Source organism: Castor canadensis, chromosome 17 (genome assembly GCF_047511655.1).
Source record: "Castor canadensis chromosome 17, mCasCan1.hap1v2, whole genome shotgun sequence".
NCBI lineage: Eukaryota > Metazoa > Chordata > Mammalia > Rodentia > Castoridae > Castor > Castor canadensis.
In genome coordinates this window covers 50,922,037-50,949,704 of record NC_133402.1, presented here as the reverse complement: position 1 = coordinate 50,949,704, position 27,668 = coordinate 50,922,037, and the positions used below count along the sequence as shown (strand labels likewise).

Below are 27,668 nucleotides of genomic sequence, written 5' to 3'. Positions count from 1 at the left end.
GATAGGATAGTCTTTAAAAAAAGATTATGGTGGCTCTGGGCCCCATGCTTTCTAGTACTCTACCACTTAAGCCACTCTGCCAGCCCTGTTTTGTGTTGGGTATTTTTGAGATAGGGTCTTGAAAACTATTTTCCTGGGTTGGCTTCGAACCTTCATCCTCCTGATCCCTGCCTCCTGAGAAGCTAGGATTACAGGTGTGAGCCACTGCACCCAGCTAAAAATAAATATTTCTATTCTTCAAAAAAAAAAAAAACAGTGGAATAGATTTGGTAAAAATCAGGAAGGGAAGTAAGGCCAGGAACTATATGTGCATCCTTCTTCCTTCCTGTTTTAAGATAAGATTATCAGTTTTTTTTCTTCTCCACAACTGCCCCCAACCTCAACAGATCTCTCTATCAGCATCCTTCTCAATATTTCTACTAAAATTACAAAGGGCAGAGTAGGACACTTGTGTGCTTTCTGTGTACTTTTGCAATTTCTTATGGAGGACACACAACTTCAAATTCCACGCTAAAGAGAAATTTATAAATATGAGTCGGGAAGGATGAAGCAAGATGGTGGCTAGAGGGAGGAAGCAGAAAGCGAGCCTCCTGTAGTGAAATCTTGGAAAGACGCTAGAGACACACTTTGCAGGCATAATCACTGAGAAGAGGCATAACTTTGACCCCTCCACACCTCCAGCCGGCACAGAGAATCTCCACTTCATTAAACGGAGAAACCAGGAGGGCCCCTGGGCCGCCAGTTGCCCGCGCCCAGACAGCTTGGGAAGACGCGGACCAGGTGAACTTCGCGGGACCGCAGTTCTCCCACAGACAAGCCTGGGCCAGAGCAGCATAGCCCCCTGGACAGACTGACCTCCACCCAGGGAAAAAAGAGAAACTGAGTAATAACCAATAAGAACAATAAAGACACGAGGGAAAGAGGGTGGGGCGCCCTGAGCGCCGAAGATTGGGGGAAGGGAATCCTTCCCGGGACTGTAAATAAACAAGCAGGGCGGGCCAGAGCAGCAACCAGGAGCGGGAAAGCTTGTGAGAGTGGTGGAGGGAGGAAAACTCCACAGGAGAGGGGGGAAGACCCACTTCCCACATGAACTGTAAACAAACATGGTGGCTGGCAGGAGCAGCAGCACCGCCCAGTAATCAGAGCAGGAAAGTTTGGGAAAGTGGCGGTGGGATGAAAACTCCACAGGAGAGGGGGGATGACCCAACTCCCACATGAACTGTAAATAAACACACAGGCCTGACAATGCGGGTGCAGTGTCACCTTTCCCAGTGTGCTTGGAAAGGGGAAAGCTTGTAGCAGAGGCTCCCGCACAGAACTCTGAGTAAACAAAGCCTGCGGGGGCCATTTGAGTGCTAAGCTCACCCCAGAGATCTGCATAAACAATGCCTCCAGCAACAGCAGGCTGACAGCAGCGGGCAGGCAAGCCACAGCTGCAGATACCATTCTCAGAACTGTCTCCAGACTCTTTTTTTTCTTTTTCTCTCTACCCTTGATGAGAGAACAACCGAATTACACCTGCATGCTGAAAAACTTACTGAAACTGTATTGCATTTGAACTTGGGAGACTTGGTGGGGTTTGTGTGTGTGTGTGTGTGTGTGTGTGTGTGTGTGTGTGTGTGTGTAGTTTTGTTCTACTTTATGCATCTCCTTTGATGAGACAACAACAGAACAACATCTGAGGCACCATCTCCAGGATTGGAGACTGAGACCGACACCCAAATTATTAAGACTGAAACTTCATTGCATTTGAACATGGAGGGTTGTTTTTTTTATTCTATTTTTCATCTTATTTTAATTCATTTTTATATATAGATATTTCTTTCATTTACTTATTTTTTATTTTTATTCTTATCTTTTTTTAATTTTTGATTTTCAATCCTCTCTCTGTCTCCCTAATGTCTGTTCAGCTTACTGTCAATTAGTACACTAGCGCTCCCTGTTTATACCTTTGAAACTTTCTTGTCTGATACCTTGTTCTGTTTTCTCCTTCTTGTCTGTGTATTTGTTTTCTCCTTTTCTTTAACTTCTTGCTTTCCATTTCAGCTCACCCTTGCATTCTAAATATTACCATTGTTATTATTACAAGCTAGAAAATACATAATTGCACACAGTACAGGGACAGGAACAACACCAAAGACAATGACGTGAAGACAGAAAAAACAGGGAAACCAGTGTCCCACAGCAAAAAATTAGTACAGGAACCAGAGGGGAATGAAGAAAACAGATACTCAGATCCAGACTCCACAAAATGAAGATAAACTATGCCAAAGGACCCAATGAAGCCCACAAGAATAATTTAAAAGAAGACATACTACAAGTACTCAATGAGAATTTTATAGAGATGATACTGGATAGGGTCAACCAAAATGTACAGGAGACACTCAAGAAATTCCAAGACAACAAAAATAGAGAATTTGAAAAAGCAAAAGAAGAAATAAAGGAAACCATAGAAGCACTGTATAAACACCAAAGTGAAAGAGAGAACATGATGAATAAACGGATAAATGAACTCAGGACAAAAACAGACAACTAAAGAGGAAACCAGCCAGGATATGGAAAACCTCAGAAAAAAGAACGAAACAGAACTGCAAAACAAAACGGAAGGCCAATCCAGCAGAATAGAACAAACAGAAGACAGAATCTCAGAACTTGAAGAAGATATAATAATTAAAGGAAAAATCGAAGAACTATTAATTAAACAACTCAAGACCTGTGAAAAGAAAATGCAAGAACTCACTGACTCCATCAAAAGACCAAACTTGAGAATCATGGGCATCGAAGAAGGAGAAGAGGTGCAAGCGAAGGGAATGCGTAATATATTCAACAAAATAATAATGGAAAATTTCCCAAATCTAGAGCAATCTATTCCCATACAAATGCAAGAGGCCTCCAGGACACCAAACAGACCAGATCAAAATAGAACTACTCCACAACATATCATCATTAAAACAACAAGTTCAGAAAATAGGAAAGAATATTGAAGGCTGTAAGAGAGAAGCAACAAGTAACATACAAAGGTAAACCCATCAAAATCACAGCAGACTTCTCAACAGAAACATTAAAAGCAAGAAGAGCGTGGGGTGAGATCTTCCGGGCACTGAATGAAAATAACTTCAACCCCAGGATACTCTACCCAGCAAAACTATCATTCAAAATAGATGGAGCAATAAAAGTCTTCCATGATAAGCAGAAACTAAAACAATATGTGACCACAAAGCCACCACTACAAAAGATTCTGCAAGGGATTCTGCACACAGAAAGTGAAACCCAACTTAACCATGAAAAGACAGGCAGCACCAAACCACAGGAAAAGAAAGAGCAAGACAGTAGAGAGTAACCTCAACTTAGATACACACAATCAAACCTTCAAACAACTAAGACAACTAAATGACAGGAATCACCACATACCTATCAGTACTTAACGCTTAATGTTAACGGACTTAATTCACCCATCAAAAGGCACCGCTTGATCAAATGGACTAAAAAGGAAGATCCAACAATTTGTTGCTTACAGGAGACCCATCTCACCGAAAGAAATAAGCATAGGCTTAGGATGAAAGGCTGGAAGAAGATTTACCAAGCCAATGGCCCCCGAAAACAGGCAGGAGTAGCAATACTTATCTCTGTCAAAGTAGACTTCAAACTTACATTGATCAAATGAGATAAAGAAGGACATTCCATACTAATAAAAGGGGAAACAGACCAAAAGAAAAAATAGTAATTATCAAACTGTATGCACTCACTGTCAATGCACCCAGTTTCATCAAACATACCCTGAAAGACCAAAAAGCATATATAAACGCCAACACAGTGGTTGTGGGAGACTTTAACACCCTATTATCATGAATAGATAGGTCATCCAAACAAAAAAATCAATAAAGAAATCGAAGATTTAAAATATACAATAGATCAAATGGACCTAGTAGATGTCTACAGAACATTTCATCCAACCACTACACAATATACATTCTTCTCAGCAGCCCATGGAACCTTCTCCAAAATAGGTCATATCCTAGGGCACAAAGCAAGTCTCAGCAAATATAAGAAAATAGAAATTATACCATGCATACTATCTGATCACAATGCAGTAACAGTAGAACTCAACAACAAAAGACAAAAAACATGCAAACAGCTGGAAACTAAATAACTCATTACTTAATGAAGAATGGATCATCGATGAAATAAAAGAGGAAATTAAAAAGTTCCTGGAAGTCAATGAAAATGAAAACACAACCTACCGGAACCTATGGGACACAGCTAAGGCAGTCCTGAGAGGAAAGTTTATAGCCATGAGTGCATATATTAAAAAGACTGAAAGATCCCAAATCAATGACCTAATGATACATCTCAAACTCCTAGAAAAACAAGAACAAGCAAATCCCAAAACAAATAGAAGGAGAGAAATAATAAAAATAAGAGCTGAAATCAACGAAATAGAAACCAAAAAAAACCATACAAAGAATTAATGAAACAAAAAGTTGGTTCTTTGAAAAAATAAACAAGATCGATAGACCCCTGGCAAACCTGACTAAAATGAGGAGAGAAAAAACCCAAATTAGTAGAATCAGGAATGCAGAAGGGGAGATAATGACAAACACCATGGAAGTCCAGGAAATCATCAGAGACTACTTTGAGAACCTATATTCAAATAAATTTGAAAATCTTAAAGAAATCGACAGATTTCTAGATGCATATGATCATCCAAAACTGAACCGAGAGGAAATTAATCACTTGAGTAGACCTATAACACAAAATGAAATTGAAGCAGCAATCAAGAGTCTCCCCAAAAAGAAAAGTCCAGGACCTGATGGATTCTCATTGACTTCTATCAGACCTTTAAAGAAGAACTGATACCAACTCTCCTTAAACAGTTCCACGAAATAGAAAGGGAAGGAAAACTGCCAAATCATTTTATGAAGCCAGTATTACACTTATCCCAAAACCAGGCAAAGATATCTCCAAAAAGGAGAACTATAGGCCAATCTCCTTAATGAACATTGACGCAAAAATCCTCAACAAAATGATGGCAAACTGAATTCAACAACACATCAAAAAGATCATTCACCACGACCAAGTAGGCTTCATCCCAGGAATGCAGGGGTGGTTCAACATACAAAAATCAAAAAATGTAATAAACCACATTAACAGAAGCAAAGACAAAAACCACTTGATCATCTCAATAGATGCAGAAAAAGCCTTTGATAAGATCCAACACCATTTCATGATAAAAGCTCTAAGAAAACTAGGAATAGAAGGAAAGTACCTCAACATTATAAAAGCTATATATGACAAACCTACAGCCAGCATTATACTTAACAGAGAAAAACTGAAACCACTCCTTCTAAAATCAGGAACCAGACAAGGATGCCCATTATTCCCACTCCTATTCAACATAGTACTGGAATTCCTAGCCAGAGCAATTAGGCGAGAAGAAGGAATAAAAGGAATACAAATAGGTAAAGAAACTGTCAAAATATCCCTATTTGCAGACGATATGATCCTATACCTTAAAGACCCAAAAAACTCTACTCAGAAGCTTCTAGACATCATCAATAGCTATAGCAAGGTAGCAGGATATAAAATCAACGTAGAAAAATTATTAGCATTTCTATACACTAACAATGAGCAAACTGAAAAAGAATGTATGAAAACAATTCCATTTACAATAGCCTCAAAAAAGTCAAATACCTAGGTGTAAACCTAACAAAAGATGTGAAAGACCTCTACAAGGAAAACTACACACTTCTGAAGAAAGAGATTGAGGAAGACTATAGAAAGTGGAGAGATCTCCCATACTCATGGATTGGTAGAATCAACATATTAAAAATGTCGATACTCCCTAAAGTAATCTACATGTTTAATGCAATTCCCACCAAAATTCCAATGACATTCATTAAAGAGATTGAAAAATCTACCGTTAAATTTATATGGAAACACAAGAGGCCATGAATAGCCAAGGAATACTCAGTCAAAACAACAATGCAGGAGGTATCACGATACCTGACTTCAAACTGTATTACAAAGCAATAACAATAAAAACAGCATGGTACTGGCACAAAAACAGACATGAAGACCAGTGGAACAGAATAGAGGACCCAGATATGAAGCCACAAAACTATAACCAACTTGTCTTTGACAAAGGAGCTAAAAATATACGATGGAGAAATAGCAGCCTCTTCAACAAAAACTGCTGGGAAAACTGGTTAGCAGTCTGCAAAAACTGAAACTAGATCCATGTATATCACCCTATACCAAGATTAACTCAAAATGGATCAAGGATCTTAATATCAGACCACAAACTCTAAAGTTGATACAGGAAAGAGTAGGAAATACTCTGAAGTTAGTAGGTATAGGTAAGAACTTTCTCAACGAAACCCCAGCAGCACAGCAACTAAGAGATAGCATAGATAAATGGGACCTCATAAAGCTAAAAAGCTTCTGTTCATCAAAAGAAATGGTCTCTAAACTGAAGAGAACACCCACAGAGTGGGAGAAAATATTTGCCAACTATACATCAGACAAAGGACTGATAACCAGAATATATAGGGAACTTAAAAAACTAAATTCTCCCAAAACTAATGAACCAATAAAGAAATGGGCAAGTGAACTAAACAGAACTTTCTCAAAAGAAGAAATTCAAATGGCCAAAAAACACATGAAAAAATGCTCACCATCTCTAGCAATAAAGGAAATGCAAATTAAAACCACGCTAAGATTCCACCTCAGCCCTGTTTGAATAGCCATCATTAGGAACACCACCACCAACAGGTGTTGGCAAGGATGCGGGGAAAAAGGAACCCTCTTACACTGTTGGTGGGAATGCAAACTAGTACAACCACTCTGGAAAAAAATTTGGAGGCTACTTAAAAAGCTAAACATTGATCTACCATTTGATCCAGCAATACCACTCTTGGGGATATACCCAAAAGACTGCGACACAGATTACTCCAGAGGCACCTGCACACCCATGTTTATTGCGGCACTATTCACAATAGCCAAGTTATGGAAACAGCCAAGATGTCCCACCACTGACGAATGGATTAAGAAAATGTGGTATCTATACACAATGGAATTTTATGCAGCCATGAAGAAGAATGAAATGTTATCATTCACTGGTAAATGGATGGAATTGGAGAACATCATTCTGAGTGAGGTTAGCCTGGACCAAAAGACCAAAAATCGTACGTTCTCCCTCATATGCGGACATTAGATCAAGGGCAGACACAACAAGGGGATTGGACTTTGAGCACAAGATAAAAGCAAGAGCACACAAGGGAGGGGTGAGGATAGGTAAGACACCTAAAAAACTAGCTAGCATTTGTTGCCCTTAATGCAGAGAAACTAAAGCAGATACCTTAAAAGCAACCGAGGCCAATGGGAAAAGGGGACCAGGAACTAGAGAAAAGGTTAGATCAAAAAGAATTAACCTAGAAGGTAACACCCACGCACAGGAAATCAATGTGCGTCAATGCCCTGTATAGCTATCCTTATCTCAACCAGCAAAAACCCTTGTTCCTTCCTATTATGGCTTATACTCTCTCTACAACAAAATTAGAAATAAGGGCAAAATAGTTTCTGCTGGGTATTGAGGGGGTGGGGGGAGAGGGAGGGGATGGAGTGGGTGGTAAGGGAGGGGGTGGGGGCAGGGGGGAGAAATGACCCAAGCCTTGCATGCACATACGAATAAAAAAAAAAGATAAGATTATCAGGAATAAAGGTCTTTGCGGCACAACTGAGATAAGGAAAGGGGAATTACATGGATCAGGGCACTCATTCCTGAGAGCATGGCAGTCGGCTGGGATGTCTACACTTGATTCGAGCACTTTATTATTGAGATTACCACAAATAATGCAGTAGTGGCCCCCTGCGTACGGCAAGCTCAGGACATTACCCTCATGGCTTCCTGAATGTGATCCTGCCGAATCAATTCTGCTGAGCAGTCCATATACCACTTCAAACAGCGGATGAGCTCCCTGAAAAACACAAATTATCCAAACCTCATTTTAACACAAAGGCAAGGCAGTCTTTACTATTTAATTCATCAAACAGACAATTCAGAAATAATATTCTGCTGATGAGCTAGAATGCAGTGATGGATACATTACAGCTGTGGAATTTTCCTATCATCTGAGATAAGACATTTCTTGTCTATAAAGACTTGCCATATTTTAATTATCAATTACGGTCACTTTTTCCCCCACTTATTTTCCTAAAGACAGACTGGACGTGCATTTTGTTTCCTCTTAAATTGCTGTTTTCAGAATACACAACACTGACTTATAAATAAAAGTGTACAGTCCTATGTATCACCCCATCCCCTCCCCCTCTACCTCATTTCCTGAGGAGCGAGTCACTTGAGAGGAAGGATATATTATTGGGTGAGAAGGTCTACATAAGACCACAGAGGTCAAGACTACAGGCTGTGCTCACATCTCAGCCTTATGAGTACCTAACTCTGTATCCTTGGACAAGTTATTTAATCCCACTGTGCCTCAGTCTTTTCCTTTAAAATCTGGAGGAAATAACACTACATCTCAAAGTTATTGAGAATACTAACAGGATGACACATAAAGCACATACCTTAGTGTCTGTTCTCCAAAGCGACATTAAAATATCAGAGTTTTAAAGATTCTGCAGTCTTGCCACTATTGGATTTTATGTTTTCAAATATCTTACTAATTTCAAAAAAGACAATGATTTATTGTTGCTTTAAAAGTCTTAAATAAGCTTTGTTTCTCATTTGCTTACTAATTACAGTATCTTTTTATTTTCTGACATTTACTTTGGGTGATATTAAAAATATATATTTAAATCCATATTAAATAAATATATATTAACATATTAATAATATATTATATAAATAATAAATATTTAATATGCATTAAATATACTTGGATCACATGGTAAGGGGAGAGCACATACGGGTGATATAGAAATAGGCAGAAAACCCAAAACATGAAAGCGTTTGATGTCCCCACTCCAGAGGAACTAATACAGAGCTAATACATGAGAAGGGGATCAGTAACCAGGGTAACCAGGGTAAAGATCAGTTAGAGATGAATCAACATGAGTCGTAACATGTGTACACGAAAGCAATGCTAGGAATATTTCTGTATAGCTATCCTCAACTCAACTAGCAAAAATGCTTTGTCTTCCTTATTAGGCTTCTCTTTTCTTCAACAAAACTAGTGATAAAGGTAGAACAGGACCTGCCTGGAACTGAGAGGGGAAGGAGGGAGAGGGTGGGGGAGGGGGGAGGGGGGAAGGGGGGAGAAATGACCCAAACAATGTATGCACATGTGAATAAAAGAATAAAAAGAATTGTTAAAAAATAAATAAAATAAATATACATTAATTATATATTTTAAAAAATACATTTAAATATATTACATAAGTAATGTATATTTAATATACATTATATAAATATAATATATATTATTAATATTAATACATATATTATACAAATACCATATATTTAATATGTATTAAGTATATATTTAAATATTATATATTATTAAATATTATATAATAAATATATGGAAAATTAGTACTCATTTTTAGTTAGCTTTACCATCATTTTTTAGAAGAAAATGTAACAAATTATAGTTTAAGATGTTAACTTAAAGCTCAGAGCTAACATCATATTCAATGGTGAAAGACTGAAAGCTTTCTTCTAAGATCAGAAATATTTGCTTTTGACATTGTTTTTCAACATGTACTAGAAGTTCTACCCACAGCAATTAAGCAGGAAGAGGAAATAAAAAGCATCCATATTAGAAAGTAAAGCTGTTTTCAGATGGCATGATCACACACACACACACACACACACACACACACACACACACATTAAAGATCTTACAACAAAACTAATTCAGAACTAATAAATGAATTTAGCAAAGTTTCAGGACACAAAAATCAGTTGCATTTCTATACAAAATGAAAATCTGAACAGGAAATTAAAAGAATTCCATTTGTAATAGGTATCAAGAAGAATAAAATACTTTAAAATAAACTTAATTAAGGAGGCAAAAGATGTGTACACTGAAAACTACACAATGTTGCTGAAAAAATTAAAGATAACACAATAAAGGAAAAGATACCCCACATTCATAGATTGGAAATTGTTAAAATGTCAATACTATCCAAAGTGATCTACAGATTCAATGCAATCCCTATTAAAATGTCAATATCATTATTTGCAAAAAAAAATGGTAAATCCACACTAAAATTCATATGAAATCTCAAGGCTCCCATAAAAGCCACACACACATGATGGAACATTATTCAGCTGCAAAAAGGAAGGAAATTTTGACATATGCTAACATTGTGGATGAACTTTGAAGAAATTATGCTAATGAAACAAGCTACTCATGGATGGACAAATACTTTATGATTCCTCTTACATGAGGCACCTAGAGTAGTCAAAATTCAGAGACAGAAAGTAGAATGGTGGTTTCCAGGGCGGGGAAAAGGGGAGGAAATGGGACATTATTGGTAATTGTTACAGATTTCAGTTTCGTAAGATGAAAAGAGTTCTGGAGAGAATGGAATTCTGGTGACAGCTGCACAACAATATGAATGAATGTAGTTAATTCCACCGAACCATAAACAGAAAATGGTCAAGATGATAAATTTTATGGTATGTGTATTTTACCACAATTTAAAAAATACAGTAAAAAAGTCAACTGAATAAATGCTGGTTGCAGCAGAACTTTTAAAAATCCTGTTTTTCTGTTCAAACATAAGCCCTAATAATGATACCAAGTGCAACTTACTTGTATGCCAGGGCTCCAGCAAAGTGCTTCTGGATGTACGTATCCATCACAGGTCGGAAGTGGAAATACTTGATGTCTCGGAGCAGATTGATGATGAACACCTAGGAGGGATGGAGAGTAAGTCGCCAGGATTCACTGGAGACCTCAGACCTAGCTCTAGCAGGAAACATATTCTTGCATCTTTAAATAATGACCAACTGTCAGCATTCTCCATGGTAGTAAATATAAGATTTCCCTATGTCTGAATTTCTTTCTTGTTTTTTCTCTTCCTCTCATCCCAGCCTGCTAATCCAAATGTAGAGCTTATCAGTTTATGCCTATGCTGTTACTCTTAAGTTTTTTCATTCACAATAATGCTGAGTGGTACAATATGCATCAGGGTCAGGCAAAACAATACCTGTAGGTGCATAAATACCCGGGTGTCCACAAAAACTTGGAAAAGTCAGGGGGGAAAAAGATTGTTCTTTGAGCAACCCAGTAATAATGATGAGATTAAGGGTCGAGAACTAAAAAGCCTAGGTCTGACCTGACCAAGCTGAATTCTTCAGACTTCATCTTGATGGGAGCTGGTGATTTTAACTAGTTGATCTTCCTTGTGTGACATTCCTCAGTCCCTTTTCTACTGGAAATATCTGCACCTTTTGCTGACTTGCTCTAAGCTGCTTCCCTTAGATTTTTCTGAAACATGTGACAGGAATAATTAATAAAAATGCACTGTCAGGAAGTAACTTACCAGAGACTGGAAAACCAACAGGCCGTATTTCTCTGTATTATCATCCAAAATCACAAAGAGTGTATCTAAGATGTCCTGTAGAAACTAAAACAATATAAAAAGAAAAGAATTTAGATCTTGGAACCTTGCATGCATGGTCAAACTTTATTATACCAAAGAATTTCGCTCTCAGAAAACAAAGTGAAAGACCTCATAGAACTTTTTGGAAGTACTAGGGTTGAACACAGGTTATAGAATCTTAAGACGTAACAAAACTTGTCTAGTATTCTACCTCCACCTAGCTAAGGGATAACAAGGTAGACATGGGGTGTTTGCTTTATAGTCCAAGGTGAGAGAGATATGAAGAGGCTTTTTCTATTGGGTAAGTGCTATAATTTTAAGGAAAGAGCAGTTACTAAAAAAAAGGAAATAAAAAGAATCAGTTATTCTAATGCCAAATTCTTTTTGAGAAAAAGAGCTCTCTTTCATGGAACCCCAAATGGTTCAGTAGTCTCTTGCTTTCTACTATGGCCTGACTATATGGAGCACCTTTGGATAAGGTTGTGGCAAACTAGGATTTACCTACAGAAACTATTTTTTTGACTTAGGAATTAGAATCTCAGCCAATGAGGGCTATCAACAGGGGTAAATAATCTGGCAGTGTTCCTCATTATTATTGTTTTTTGAGCATGTGCCTTTTTTTTTTTGAGTTGCAAAAAAAAAGTGAGAGTAATAAGTACTGATGGGTGCTTGGATTTTTTGAGAAATCAAATCTAATATCTTGCCAGTCAAGTCCCCTTTAAATGATACGATTTATTGTAAATCAACATGAGGTAAAGTATAGATTAGGGTATTGATGGTTCAGTCTAATGTTGAAACCAGGTGAGGAATACATGTAGGGTTTTTATATTACTGTGTACTGCTAGGTCTGCTTAAAAATTTCCAGAAAACAGTTAAAAAAAAAAACTTCAAAATGCCAGCATATACTCTTCACATTCTCTTCTGGCTGATTTAACACAGATGCTAAACTAGATATGCTGGTAGGATGTTCTCTTGTCAGGAATGTGACATTTCACCTTTAAAAAAGTCAAGACTCCTGGTCTGTGTACTGACTGATATTTTTAATATTTTCAAAAGGAAAATATGAGGATGAATTTATCTTAAGCTTGAAAACTAGTATTAGCTTGTCTATGAAGAATTTTTTTGAATTTATGATAATCTGATAAATTGACTAAAACAAAATTTATACATTAACTTCATAAAAGTACACAGACTTTAAAACTGTTCCTCATTTGGAGATACTTTGTTGTGTATTACTAAGTCAATGGAGCTACTAAATGAAAGTAAAGCTAGCACATCCATGCTAAGTAACCTGTAATTGAGATGCAGAACTAAAAATACTGATTATGGATAGGATGATTTCTTGATATTTAATCTGTAGCTTATATTCTATGTTCTTGCTGATGATTAAAAGCAACTCCACTTTCCTCAGTAGAAAGTTCAGCACTTGCTGGGCTTTCACCACCAGGAAGTGCCTGGGATGTTCTTGAGCTAAAAACCAGGTAGGCAAACCTTCTGCCCAGAGGAGCGCTACGAAGACAACTGGGGACAGACAGTGCTTGTGTCAGCTTGTGTCATTCATTGCATGGCAAATATCACAAAGGTACCTGGAGAAAACAGTTGAGGTAGAGAGCAAAGCATGTTTCCCTAGAATGGACTCCAAGTAAGAGATGGGACAAATTCAGCAGCCACAAGTTAGTGAACAGTATTCATAGTTCTTATAAACAGCAGAGTAAATTCAGAGACATCAGGATGGGTTTGTAATAAAATGGTTACAAAATAAGGAAAATGAGAAAAAGACCTAAAGAAGGCAAAGGAGAACAGATAGAACGCATGCTACACAAAACGGAGGGATTGGTTCTGAGTAGATGCTCTTTGGGAAAAAACAGTCAGAAAATAGGGTTTATAACTTAAATATGTTTTTTGTTATTGTTTGGTCTTGAGAGACAGGGTCTCGCTATGTAGCCCAGGCTGGCCTCAAACTTGTGATCCACTTGCTCAATATCCCAAGTGCTGGGATTACAGGCATGAACCACCATGCCCAGCTTTAAATATAGTTTTTAAAGTTTATAAAGCAGCTAAAAAACTAAATAAAAGCAAGACAAACCTCCAAAACTATTCCTATTCATCTATCATATGTCCAGATAAATGGTCTTAGAGACTAACTGCCAGAAACCATGTGTTTGTATTGTAAAATATGTACCTTAACAATTTCCTCGCCACTGACATGCCGCAGCCGCCCTAAGATGTCCATGATCCGGTCTGGGAAGGCCTTCCATTTCAGTAGAGCAAGGAGGTCCACTAGAAAGCAAGCCCAAAAAATGGTGAACCCTGGCTCTTCTAAGGTAAAGCAAAGTTCAAACTCTCCTAGCCAAACACACATGGGATCTAAAGGAACAGAACTAACTGGGAGCACCACAACAGACTCTTTAGTACTGAGATCAAAGCCAAAGATACATCTGCACACCCTGAATGTGCACTCTGGAGCTACTAAAACCATAGGAAACCTTGAAGGCTGCTCTTACTGTTTCATTCAATTTGAAATGAAAAGAAGACCCTTAGTCTGGCATGAAGAAGTAATCATTTCTGTTTCCCTTAACATACAATAACAATGTAGAGACAATGACTCAGGACAGTAGAGAGTACCACCCTGCAGCCACCATCACCTACCATTCTGGGTGAGTTTGGTAGAAGAGAGTTGTGTGGAAATAAAAAAAGACTCTTTGGTGCTGCGTTGGAAGATGAGGCTGGAGGGAATGTTAGGGCAGCCATTGTAGTCTTCTTTGCAGCAGGGCAAGCCCAGGTATAGAGCATGGTTGTTAAACGTGCTATTCTCATCACACTGTAGAGAATAAAAAGTAGAGAGCAGAGAATGTTTCCTGAGCCATGCCATGGGCAAATACCAAGTCCCAGGGAATTTTTGAGTTAATGTTTATTATAATCTTCCTAAGGCTTGACCTTTGGCCTCAGATCCTCTTGGAAGAATACTTTCTATTTAGAAACTTTCCAGAACAGCTTATGTGCTTTTTAAACAGAGTATGTAGCTTCCACCTGGTGTGCAAACAACCTTAAGTGGCAGCTATGTTGTGACAGCTAACAGTATTATGATCTCAAATAGCAGGTCTCAGAACATATAGCTAAGACCATAATAACAGAGGGGCTGGTAATGGATTTCCATCCAGTGAAGTGGGAGGTGAGAAACAAAGAGCCTGTTGGCATTAGTTGTGGGTGGAAGGCCAAAGCACCTAGAAAACAAAAGGCTACCCATAGTTGTTTTGTTGTCACCATTAGCATAGTACCCTGAATCCTCTGGTCTGTCCAATAAAAACCACCTGAAAACCATGTGGCCACAGGGAGCAAAGGGTAGGGATGAAGCCAGCCAGGTACCATACCTTGTACACATAAAGCTCGTGAATATCATCTGAGAGGGTGGTGCCATCATCACGCATCAGGGGTGAGAATGCAAAGCCAAAGAGTTTCTTTTCTCCTTTGTCCTTTGCTGCAATCAGAGCCAAGTATTAGTTGTATTTACCCTTCACTTTTCTTTTTAATAGAAATTTCCTTGTGCTTGCCACCTATACTCTTTTGCCCCTTACTTCTTTCATTAACTGGCAGCAACCTGACTACAGGAATAACAAGAAGTATGCTGGAAGGAGTTTCCATTTATATCTTAAGGTATAAAGGCTACCAGGATCCAAACAGAACTAAATTGATGGCTTTGATGAACCAGGGGTCCTTAAGTAGTTTAACAGGTACAAATGAAACACCCAAAGAAGAATGACATAGGGTTATTTCAGACTCTATGAAGAGCCAATATCAGATTGCATGGTTCTGAACCACTGCTTTTACAGTCCAAAGCACAACCTGTGATAATATCCTATCTCTGAGTATCCATTTATTATCAACTCATTGTTTTGCTCCAATAATAAGAATCCTCTTAATTACAATTCCAGAAAGGAGTGGTATATTCATATTCTCAAGAAAATGTGAAGAGAAATCTCACTCACTGGAACAATGTCTGAACTCGAAACGCAGGTGGGAGCCCCGGAATCTGTCAATGGGGATAGGCAATTTGATAATTTCTCCCCAACGAGGACTATTACTGTGGTAGAGGACAAAGGAGTGATAGGAACTCCTATTTGGCTCTCCTGAACCCAAGCTGATACAATCCTGGAAGAGGGAAACAAAATAACATGTTATCTTCACCAAGGGAGCACTCCAATTTCTGTGTCAGAAGGACACTTTACTTTCTCCCATGTGAATATCTTAGTTTTGCACCAATCCAAATCTATGAGATGAGAATGCATTTGACTTAAGTTCAATACTTTTAGAAGCACTTGTGTAGCTGGTATAAGCAATCAGCAGTCAGAATGCTCCTTGTTCTCCTTGGGGCAGAAGTAACCAAACACAAGGTAGGCTTTTCATTTCAAAGAAAGGAAATATTGAGCTCCATAAGAGATGTCAACTGTACATAGCATTTTAGTAGATCAGGAGGAAATATTAAATTACAAAGTGAGGAGAGCCTGTTTACTAATTTTCCTCAGTGCAATGTTGGACTGGCATTTTAGGCCAGTCCCTAAATTGGAGCAAGAGGCATTCAGTTCAGATACCAGGAAGAATTTCTGCAAAGACTATATGACATTATTAAAGCATAATATAGGGTTTCCTTAAAAAAAGAAAAAGGCAGAAAAAACACGTCAAGTGATTCAAGTTCAGTCCTGCATGAACTGGAAGCTTTGGGTAACACACTCAGGAATAGTACCCTGTCCACACGGGTGGCACAACTGGCTGACAGCTCTGTTGTTCTTGAAACTCTCTATGCAAACCATGGGAATATGTACATCCTTGGATTAGGTTTTTTAAAAGACACAAAGTCATTTTTCTATCATATCTTTTTATTTCAACTTTCTCAACTTTGTTTTGCTTTGGTGGATGATTTAAACTAATTTTGCCTTTTCCTCTGTATTATGGGGATAATTTCTGTTCTGCCTATATCACTGGACTACTGCCAACACAGAAGTGAGGATTTGCTTTCTGCCAAGCGCAATGCAAATAGTACCTTGTTATCCACCAGAGTCTTTACCATGACACAACTGAGGAGAAAACTGACACGTTAACAATGAAGAGTGACAGAGGATCCTTGTAGTACACTGGCTGGAGATAATGCTCCAGGGCAGAGTCTGCTGTTCTTGTACCATGTCTTGGTAACAGCAAGTGAGTGTCTAAGTCCCACCCTTGACAAATGGCAAACACAATTTTCTTTGTTAGCTTAAGGAATAAAAAGGCAAAGAGGGATCTAGTTACCAAAAAGTAGGCAGCTCTATGCTAGGTGGAATGGCAGAAGAGAACATGTAGGACAGAACTAAAGGGAATAGGTATAAATTGGAGCAGGAGGCATTCAGTTCTGATACCAGGAAGAATTTCTGCAAAGACTATATGACATTATTAAAGCATAATGTAGGGTTTCCTTGAAGAAAAAAAGGCAGAAAAAAACACGTATTGAATGATTCAAGTTCAGTCTTGCATGAAGGAAACAGGCATCTAGACAAAGTCCACTAGAATTATTAGCTTCCATTCCAAATGATCAACTGGCAAATCTTACCTTCAAGATTTCTCCATCTGCATAAAGCACATACATGGTCACTTCAATATTCTTTTGTACACTCTTTCCCCCTCTCTCAAAATCTCCCTTCTCCAGGGTTAGGTACAGATCATTGCGGATATCACCTGTGAGGAAAGAAATACCTTGTTCTCATGAATATAGAAGCCACACTGCCCCATTTACATGGAGGACCAGGCTAGCATTTGGACCCTCAAGGGCTCAGGTGGGTGCTTAGGGCATTCCAAGCTTGGTTAACAACGATGGACATTCTATCAATATCAAGACTCAGGAAGGTTAGTCATGTGTCCTTTAAGTATGGATTCAAAAGGTGTTTACCACTGCTTAAACAGGGTAGAGAATCTTTTCTTAGACTGTAGGTCAGTCTCTCCTCTCTCCAGAATAATAGCTGTACTCTAAGTCCCTCAAAGAGGGGTGATTTTCAAATCAGTAGGAATAGTACTTATTTTAATCATGTCTGTCTTAACTATTAATCCCTTATTTCCCCTAAAAAATATTTTTCTTTTCTTTCCTTTTTTTTAAACAACTTTCAAACCACTTTTTTATTTTGGAGGCTCTGCATTAAATCTTATTCCCTTGCTAGAGTGCTAGGCTGAGGGAGATGACTACCTGCCATCTAGTTTTCCTTCATTTTGCTTGTAAATGCTTGCTTGGGTAACAGATTAGTCTCCAGAAGTACAGGTGCAAAGGCAATGGGGAAGCATCTATTGTGCTCTTATTGCTTTGCTGTGCTCTGATTCCAGTTCATTAGTGTTCTACTCAACACTAAGCAGGAAAAGCTCAAAATATTAGTTCCAAGGTGACCTAAGTCACAACTGCCTTTTTAGGGGAGGTGAGTTGAAAGGAGATAGGGTTGCTTATTCATGTATAAGAAGAGCTTATTTAGTATGCTCTAAGTTTCTAAATCTCTAACATGATCAGTTTTATTCACATATTCTAAAGAAAGGCTTTTGACTTTTAAAAGAACATAGTAAATAAAGGCCTGTGGATAAAAATCTTCAAAGGAAGAAAAAAATGGCAAAGGAAAATAGGTAAGACGAAAGTGAAGAGATGACAAAACAATTAACTTGCAAAGCAAGTTGATTCAAAAGCCAGAGATCTTTTTAATTCAGTTCTTAGAAAAACTGGAACATCAAAATATATTCTCTATCTCGAATCACAATGACAGAAACAAAGTTTGGTTTTGATTGGCAAGTAAGCTTTTTGGGTTTTCTGAGAGGTACACGACAATGCCTTCTTTCTTGCACCAACTGTCCCTATGATTGTGGAAGCACCTGAGTGCCTCTCACACATGAAAAAGGGATAGAACAGGACTGGCGTATATGTGAGGTTTTCTTTTGGGGTCTTCATGAGTAGTCCTTTCATTCTTCAGATCACCTTCTTAGTCTACAAATGCAATCTTATAATCACAGCTATATGAACACATAATCGAGGTTTTCAAAATGCTTTGGCTGAAATGGAGAAGAGCAATCTGTGACAAGTAATTAAATATTCTCTGAGTGCCCTGAAAACTTTCTTTAATCTGTCAAGACCACCAAACCCAAACAAGCAACCTCAAGAATACCATGAAGGGAAGAGGAAAATGTGTTATGAAAATCATAAACAAATTCAACTGTTGCATATGTGGGGCAGTCTTAAGGGTGTCTATCCTTGCCGTCTGCTCAGACTTTCCTCCTTGGTGGGGTAGAGTCTGTGCTTTGAATTCTGATGAGTTCAGAAGTTTAATCTGCTTTCTTTGTCCATCCCTGCTGGGGCGACTCCTATAGCACTCAGGCGTGCAGGTGGGGTGGAGAAGGTGGGTAGAAAGAGAAGGGAAACTCAAATTCATCAGTTTGCCACTGTCAGGACACAGGCTAAACAAAACCAATTCTGAAAGTCCTGAAAATCCCAAATTCAAACTTAATTGGGACCTTTTCTATGGACTCTTATTATTATAATGGGATTAAATCAGAGCTGGTTGCACCTGGAATTTTTAACAACTGAAACAAAGTCATCTTCTGATAAAAGCCTTTTAGTTGCACATTAGCTCTTCTATTAAATTTAAATAATTATTCAATTTCTGGAAGGATTTAGCATTAAGTCAATAGTCTAGACATTTTAATGTCTAATCTAAATATTAGGTACTTGGTTTAAATATTACCTTGGTTTGCACTTTCTGGAAGTTATTCTAAATAATTCATGTAGCTTTTAAAAGTAAATACCTGCTGGCTACTAGCAAGGTTCTAGCTTGTATGAGCATTTTTAATTTTCTATGGGTCTCTATAGGTTAACCATGCTATAGTAAACATGTCCTTGAAATGAAATGTTTTCAAACTTTTTCTAGCAATATATGACAGAATAACACAAAATGGCATTGTCTTGCAGCCTGTTAATAACAGAACTTGATCTGAGTTGATTTTATAGAATGAGCTCGTAGTTTCTGAGCAAGACATTTTAACCCAAAGTGCCAATTTCAAGATGGAAGAACTGAGCTAGATATTGCTATGGTTTTCATTCTTTTTTAAAACAGAATGGCTTTGGTGATTGCACTTGAAAAAGTTTTAACACATGTAACTATACTGAGTTACAGGCAGAAGCAGCTTGATTTCATCAGGTGTTGGCTCTTTATTTGGAGAACAGACCTGTCTGGATCAAGGCTGCTTAGTCAGAACAGTTATTATGCTGCCTTATGGGTTGCAATTTTGCAAATTATGATTTCAGTGTAAAGCATAGCGCTCTATGAACGTTAATGTTGCTAGGAAGGGCTTCTTGTTCAAAGCTCTGAGACCATTTAAATTGAACTCTACACTAATTGTCCTAGAACCAGGAGAAAAACCTAAGAAGCAAATGTGAAAAACTCAGACCTGTCCTATAGATAAGACTCCTAATCCTCCCCCGCTCTTCAGCTGTCCCTATTGGATGCCGTATGTTCACAAAATCTACAAATGGAATCATACCTTTGGGTTAAGCATTGTCTTCAAGAGGTTCCTATAAATGTCAACACAAATTGTCAGGAAATATTACTGGGAGAATAATGGCAGGCACATTATAATGAAGATGGGAAAGAGAAGACCTGAGCAATATTGTATTTGAATTACTTGGGGAGCTTGCTAAAATGGATTTCTAGCATCTACCCAATTGAGATTATAGTGGATCTTGTGTACACATATTTAAAAAGTTACTAGGTGACTCTGTTGCTCTCCATAGTTTATACCAGAACAACAAGGTCCGTTGGGAGGAAACTTATAAAGTTTGGTTGAGAGTAAGGGGCTGGGTAACACATAGGTAATTTGGAGAAGTGATGGGAGGGTGAAGTTTTTCTGCAAGTATAGAAGTAGGTCGTTTCTGAGTATGGTCTTACTGATGGGTCTCCCTTTTAGGAAGGACCTTAAATGGTTCTACCTTTCTCTGTCAGGTGCCCTCTATTTCTTAAGGATGGCAGAGGCTCTTATAGCATCAATGGTGCCTTACATCTCTGAAAGCTTAATGCTTGGCTGCTATGCATCAATTTCTTGAATGGAAATGAACTGAATTGAGTTTATTTTTATAAGAGGGCCTCAGAATGAATATATTGTCTCTGCCCCTTTCACAATTCCCATATAGCCAATGTCAGCTGTTGGTACAGTGGCAGGTCAAGGAACTAGGTTTCCAAACCAGGTTTGGAAACTTTTCCTATAAGACCATACAGTAAGTATTTTAGGCCTGTGGGTCACATGTATCTTTGATGCTTGTTCTTTGTTTTCACAACCTGTTAATATGTTAAAAAAAATTCTTGAGCTGGGTTTCTGTCCCAGCACTCAGAGGTTAAGGCAGAAAGTTTACACATTCGAAGCCAGTCTGGACTACACAGTGAGACACTGTCTCAAAGAACAAACAAATAAATAACAAATAAACACATTCCCAGTTGGCAAGCAGTACAAAAACCAGACTGCTTATTGAATTTGGCCCAGAATATAGTCGGCAGATACCTGGCTTGGAATGTTCATGTATGAAGAATATCTACACTACACTGCAATTACACACACACAAAAAATCCAGATTCCTGTGAGCTTACACAAATAACTGCTGGGAACAAAGTAATGAATTTGAGGCTACCTTATTATGACAGGGATTAGCCTGAAATACTTTTGAGGTCCTTACGGAGTGAGAGGTATGAGAATGAAACAGTGCTGTTCAGCTACCAGAAATCTTAGGGGGTTGGAGCACTGTAATAGTTACTATGTGCCAAGGTGGTCAGTGGACAGGTCTGATGTCCCAAACATGAATCCTAATATGACTCTGGAGAAGCAGAGCTTCATGACATGTTTGTAGGTTTCTTCTCAGAGCAGGGTTCTTACAGGTCTAGTTCAAGCACCAGAACCAAGAGAATCTCTTGTTAAATACTCTAGCTTTCCTTGGGAGTTTGAGGCCATATGTCTCACATAGTTACAGCCTATGTGGAATTCCATCCCAGTAGAAATGGTCCACAAGGGCCATATAAGTTGGGGTACTCAGTCTGATTTGGATTCTTTATTATATTCATGACTCTTCTGTATAATTTACTCATATCACTTATTAGGAGGGTTTGGGTTCAAGTAAAACAGTATTTAGCAGTATATTTTTTACTTTGTTCTAGACAGGTTTGGAACAGGCTTCTTTGGATATGCTTTCTTTTCCTTGAGACCATGGAAAATAAGAATTAACTTTCTTGCAGAAGACACAGATGCTTACTTGGGATAATGCCAATTTCAGGAAGAAGTCTCCTTCCAGCATTCATTGAGATGTAGAAATATTAGCAGCCATTCTACATGCAATTTCAAGCATGCAAGACCAATGTTTTGAATTTTGAAGTAGTTCTTATTTTCTTTCTCTTTTTTTGGTGGTACTTGGATTTGAACTCAGGGCCACACATTTGCTAGGCAGGCACTCCACCACTTGAGCTACTCCACCAGCCTCTCTTATTTTGTTGAGGAAGTTCTTTGTAAGTGGTTCTTATTTTCTTGGGGAAAAAGACCCTTGGGAGTACTCAAAAAGATGGGTTCTTTATTTTTCTCATCATGCCTCCAGTGTCACACTCTGATTTCTATCACTATAAAGTCAGTGATGCATTCTGCTCTAACAGGATGACATGTATGGATAAAGTGTGATATAATTATATATAGTTAAATCCTTTCTTGGATCAAGGATGTGGTGATATTCCAATTTCTTGTGGGACCAGAAGTGATTATTCCTGTGCCATCTCTTAGAAATGATGCCCAAACCTTATTTATTTATTTATTTTTAATGCCCATGAGGTTAAGCAGGTTTCAGCCAAAGCCTCATTTGGTACAGACTGACCACAATCTCATGCATCCACTTGTAGTAAGTCATTATATCACTCCCCTCAAGGAGAGCTTTCTTTTGAAAGCCAGGTCTCTACGTTTGCTCTTCTTCTGAGGTATGTCCTAGCAGAGCTAAAGAGTGAAACTTTCTGCTTTTTTGATTCTGTGTAGCTTGAGTTAAGTACTACTTGTTTTCTTTTCAACTGGAGTAATTCATCTGTCTCATATAAAAATTCCTTCCTGTATCTATACACCTCAGCCATGTTAAGTTTTCTTAACATTCCAATATAGCCTCAGTTCTTAATGAGCACCCAAGGCAGTATACAGTGTTTTAGGATGGGCTGGTAGCTTCACTTTTTAAGTCTTGTCAGTTACTCAGGAAGGTGAGGTTGATGAAGGATTAATAATGTACATGACGTCCCATCCCAGTATTGTAACATTCCATGAAACAAATGAAGATGGGAATAAAGCAGGCCATACACAGAAGGACAGACAAAAGCAGGAACTTACACCCAACTATCTTCATCTCTGCATCAGAAAGAAAGGGGCGAGAATGGGCGGAGAGCACAGAGAGAAACAAGAACAATTAAGACAAACAGGAAAACAGAAAGAAACATCACTTGCAGGTCAGTGATGAAGCATGCACTTTTTATCAAGGGTAAAAGAAAATGACAGAGTGTAATTCTGAGCACAAGGGCAAGAAAATTAGAGGGTCCTCTAGAGGGATGCCATGTCTGACTTTCTTAGCTATTTTCTAATGGGCAAGTCCAGGGCAACCCAGAGAGGAGCAGTATTTATCTCAGATCTGACTTGGGAGGGGCAAAACATCCCTAAACTGGAGTACTTTCTAGGACATGGTTCTCAAAGGGGTTCCCAGACCAGTAGCATCACCATTACTTGAGAACTTGTGAAAAATGTAAATTACTGGGCCTTACCTCAATGCTACTGAATCAGAAATTCTTGGGGTGGGCCCAGCAATCTGTGTTTTTCTAAGCCTTGCAGTGTTGTACACTAGAAGAACTACTGCTTTATGGGAAAACTTAGTCTTTAGAACAATATACCAATTCAGAGGTGGATTTTTTAAGGCAAAGCAGAAGATCATTTAACTAATATGAAACTTGACCTATATCACCCACAGTCAATAATAACCTTAGAAATTCGAGACTTAGAAAACAAGTTAAAACATTGTACTTCCCACAGAGCCATGACAGAACTCTATATTTCAGAGTTCTGAAACTCTAGGGAATAGACTTTCTTGGAAAGATAAAAAATAAGAGAATGGCACAGAAGATATTGGCACATCTCTGCTGACTTAAGAAATGGTCTGGAGAAGGCTAAAATTCCTTCTCCCCCCACTTTTTTTTTGGCAGTTCTGGTGCTTGAACTCAGGGCCTTATGCTTGGTAGTTAGCTGCTCTACCACTCGAGCCATGCCCCCAGCCCTCTTTTTGCTTTAGTTATTTTTCCAATAGGCCTGGACTGTGACCCTCCTGTTTATGCTTCCTGTTAGGATGACAGGTGTGCGCCACCACACCTTAGCTTTTTATTGTTTGAGATGGGGTCAAACTGAGATCCCTGATCTCTGCCTCCTAAATAGCTAGAATTATAGCCACGGACCACCACATCCTGCTCAGCTCCTTCTTGAATAAGTGGTTTTAAATCATTCCTTTTAGGTTACAGTTCTTTGGCTGGCAGTGTTCTTTAAAGAACTGTTATGGCAGAAACAACGTTAACATCTATTTGTTCTCCTGGAACATATGACCTACTCCAGTCTTTCCTACTTATCATCTTCTTTAAAATATCTAGAAAAGAACAAAAAGTGTACTATGGAGTTATTAGCTTTTGTACTGAACTAAAATGAGTCTGAAGGGAAGAAGAAAGTACCCAGAGAAATAGAGATCAAGCAACAAAAGGTTATATAGATTCAGTTTAAAAATGGCTTAAATTCCCCTATTTGTTCTTTTATAATCTGACATGTTCTGTGTTGGCATGTTTTCTCTGGGGATTCATGGATGATAACCCCTAAAATACCCAGAAACATCACTGTTGCCTCTTACTCATTACTGTGGGCCATGAGCAGAGCTGGATAACTATATAATCAGCGTCTCAGTCACGGCACAGGGGAGGATGTTTTCTGCTCACAGCATCCACTTGATGTATATGCACACTCCAACGGAAAACAATAGTAGGAGGCCAGAAGGACCTTTTTAGAAATGGCATGTTAGATATTTGTGACTAGAGCTGTCTGAACTCTTCCATATAGTTCTGTCAATATATTTTGGCAGGGATCTATCTGGGCCAGTCTGACAAAAAAAAAAGACCTCTCCATATGAGTTTCTGCCAAATGTTGGATAGTTTTAAAATAAGGATTACAGTTTATGAGTAATTCTAATTTTTCATTTACTATAATTTCTCAGACTTAAGTATGGAAATGCTCACAGTTACTGACAGTTTCTTTTCTTGTTCTTTCTCCAGGTGTCCATGTGTCAAGAAGATGAAGTTGTAACTTCTTATAAGTTACTCACACCAGCACTGTGAGACTGAGGGGCTGTTGTTGCCCAGGTACAATTCTCACAGATGAAGGGTGGCCCAGCTGCAGGAAGATGGATGGACAGGGCTTGGAAGACTCACTAAGTCTACTCTTGTCGTGGTCATTGTTCACCAGGACAGACTGGCCATAATGTAAAACATTCCTGTTGTTCTAGCAGGACTGAGAAGTACAGCCCTATCACCTTGCCCAAGGATGGCAAACCCATTCTGACAGCATATTGGAGGCATTTTAAGGGGACTGGCAGTTGTTAATAACTCACAACCCTGGGAGTAGCCATGAGTGCAAAAAGATCTTTCCTGAGTAGGACAAAATGGTAGAGAAGGGGACAAAGGATGCACAAAAGACTGTTTCCTTACAGGTATAGCCCTCAGCACTTCAAAGGCAGACAACCTAGAAAACAGCACATTTATGTCCCCCTCCCTTGCTCCCTGTCGCAGACCTTCCAAAATTGCCCAGTCTCTCTACCTTATAAGGCAAATCGTATCATGATCCCTTAGCTGCTCAGGGAGGGGAAAACTCCCTTAGCATCAGCTTGCCTCACCAATGCTTGATATTGCAGAGTTTCACAGTCATATCCAACTTAAACAGAAATTCTTTATAAGCCCCTATGCCAATGACACAAAGAGATGCAGAGTACTCCATAAAGGTCTCTTTCCATAGATGAGGTTTCTCAGTATAACTTGAAATCAAATGTTGAAATACATTTTTGAGTGAAGCTTATTTCTTTCTAGTTTTTGCTTACTTGAATTTAATCCAATGTGCTATTAGGAAGGTAATGTCCAAACATTAGACAAAGAACTTCTTAAAAGAAAGGAAGGACTTAAAAGTTCTTAGAATATGTTACTTAATTATGTGAGCCTGGGTATTTAATTTAAAAAACACCATCATATCAATTTTGGTAACTATTCTGTTTTTCAAAGTCATGTTGCCAAGAAGCCAGGGACTATGGGCTCTTGTTTTCTTGATAACTGAAGAATGGTGTCAGGACAGCATGGGAGATATGTCCTATAAAGCCCTCACCTCTACAATAGATAGGGGGTGTTTCATAAGGATAAAGTCTCCTTATCATTTAGGGATAAATATAATTTATCCAATGGCCTAAATTCCTTATCCAAAAGACTGTCCTTGTTCATGAGTAGGAAACAAAGGCTGTGTACAGCAACTTGCTCTTCACTCAGTGTCCATGGGCAGAGAATGAGGATGATAGAAAATAAATCTGGTCATAGCCAGGGTAGCTGGAAGGCAGCTAGAATAGATCACATGGGCCTTGTCTATGTGCAGGCCATGTTCCCCTTTGGGAGATATGCTGGAAAATGTTTTCAACGAGAGTTATTTAATGAAGCACCATGAAGAACTTCTAATAAATAATACCTAAAAATGATAACAATTTATTTAAGTGTACCCTGGCCTGATTCTTTTACATAAAAGCAAATATGCTTTTAACAGAGCATTAAAACTCAACTGAGAGGGTAAATCTACTTCTTCTGGAATCTATCCAGATAATCAGGTATTTGCTCATTCTAATTTCTGTCTCCTTGTTCATATCTTTTTAGTTATCAGACTGTGTGCTACCCATCTCAACTATGCCTCTCTCCCTCCTTCACTCCCAACAGCCCCTTTGGCTCTGATGGTCCATTTTGGATCCATCTATCCACATCTATCCACATCTATCTCTGCTCATATGCTTAAGAAACATGAGCTTGATAATGGCCTATTAGAACCACACTTGAGAGTCAATACATTGATACTTCCTGCCCTGGATCTCCATTGATTATTAGGTGATAGGGAGAGGGGTGAGATAAAATGTACTTGTGATTTCTACACAAATGTAATTCACTGATACTGCAGGCACATATTTTGGTATATTCTTTCCTATAAGCAGTTCTTGTGAGGCAATCCTCTTCTAAGGAATGCGACAGAAGAGAAGGGTACAAAAAGGTATCTCTGCAGAAAATTCCATATTGGTTCCTAAAACTCAGCCTCCACAAAGCCTATCTGCTTGATTACCATGTTGCATTAGTGAGTATAATAGGGCTTCTGGAAAGAAAAATGCTTATAAGAAAGAGCCAAAGGGCCACTAGCTGCAGACTACAGTTAGCAACCTGACTCAGGATGTGAAAAGTATTTAACAGCTGCAGGGCTTTTCCACAGCATGGCTCACTATCCACCAAGGAGAGGTGTGCTGGACTCTATTCTCTCAACCCATCTCCCACCCCATCCCCAAAGTAGTTCTGCCTACCTGGCATGATGACATCAGGAAATCCCAATTTTCTTGTAAAGGCCAATCCCCTATTAAATATCATGGGATTTTCTCTTCGAATCTGCTCCATGTCTCCACGAAGAAGCTGCAAAGAAATAATAAGACCTACAAAAACAAAAACAATTTTTAAAATTCAGAATCAGAGAATCTACCCTGTTTTGTACTAGAAAAGACACAAAAGTTTGGTCTTTCTTTCTTTCCTTCATCTCTCCCTCCCTCCAAGCTATACTTTCAGCTCCTCTATTTATCTTGAGAAAAAGTTTGAAGCATAAGTCATTTTGAAGCAGCATTTGAGAAAGATAAAGGAATTTAACTCAAGGTGATCTCAATATCCTACAAAATTACTCTAACAACATCTGAGAGATTGAGTTATCTTTCTCTCTGCTCCCCAGAGCCTAGCTCAAGGCTT

General features: G+C 38.5%; 1 protein-coding gene across 10 annotated transcripts in view; it reads right to left on the bottom strand.

Annotated features, from left to right (window-relative positions):
- Dock3 (dedicator of cytokinesis 3) overlaps positions 1 to 27,668 on the bottom strand; it is a 561,871-nt gene that overhangs the window by 90,688 nt on the left and 443,515 nt on the right. For all 10 annotated transcript variants that reach the window (XM_074059333.1, XM_074059340.1, XM_074059334.1 and 7 more), the window contains 9 exons: positions 27,239 to 27,364; positions 17,153 to 17,277; positions 15,558 to 15,720; positions 14,943 to 15,049; positions 14,221 to 14,392; positions 13,754 to 13,851; positions 11,512 to 11,595; positions 10,779 to 10,879; positions 7,895 to 7,976 (listed from right to left, as the gene is read on the bottom strand). In XM_074059333.1, coding sequence (XP_073915434.1) covers positions 7,895 to 7,976; positions 10,779 to 10,879; positions 11,512 to 11,595; positions 13,754 to 13,851; positions 14,221 to 14,392; positions 14,943 to 15,049; positions 15,558 to 15,720; positions 17,153 to 17,277; positions 27,239 to 27,364 — 1,058 coding nt within the window. The remainder of the gene's footprint in view (positions 1 to 7,894; positions 7,977 to 10,778; positions 10,880 to 11,511; positions 11,596 to 13,753; positions 13,852 to 14,220; positions 14,393 to 14,942; positions 15,050 to 15,557; positions 15,721 to 17,152; positions 17,278 to 27,238; positions 27,365 to 27,668) is intronic.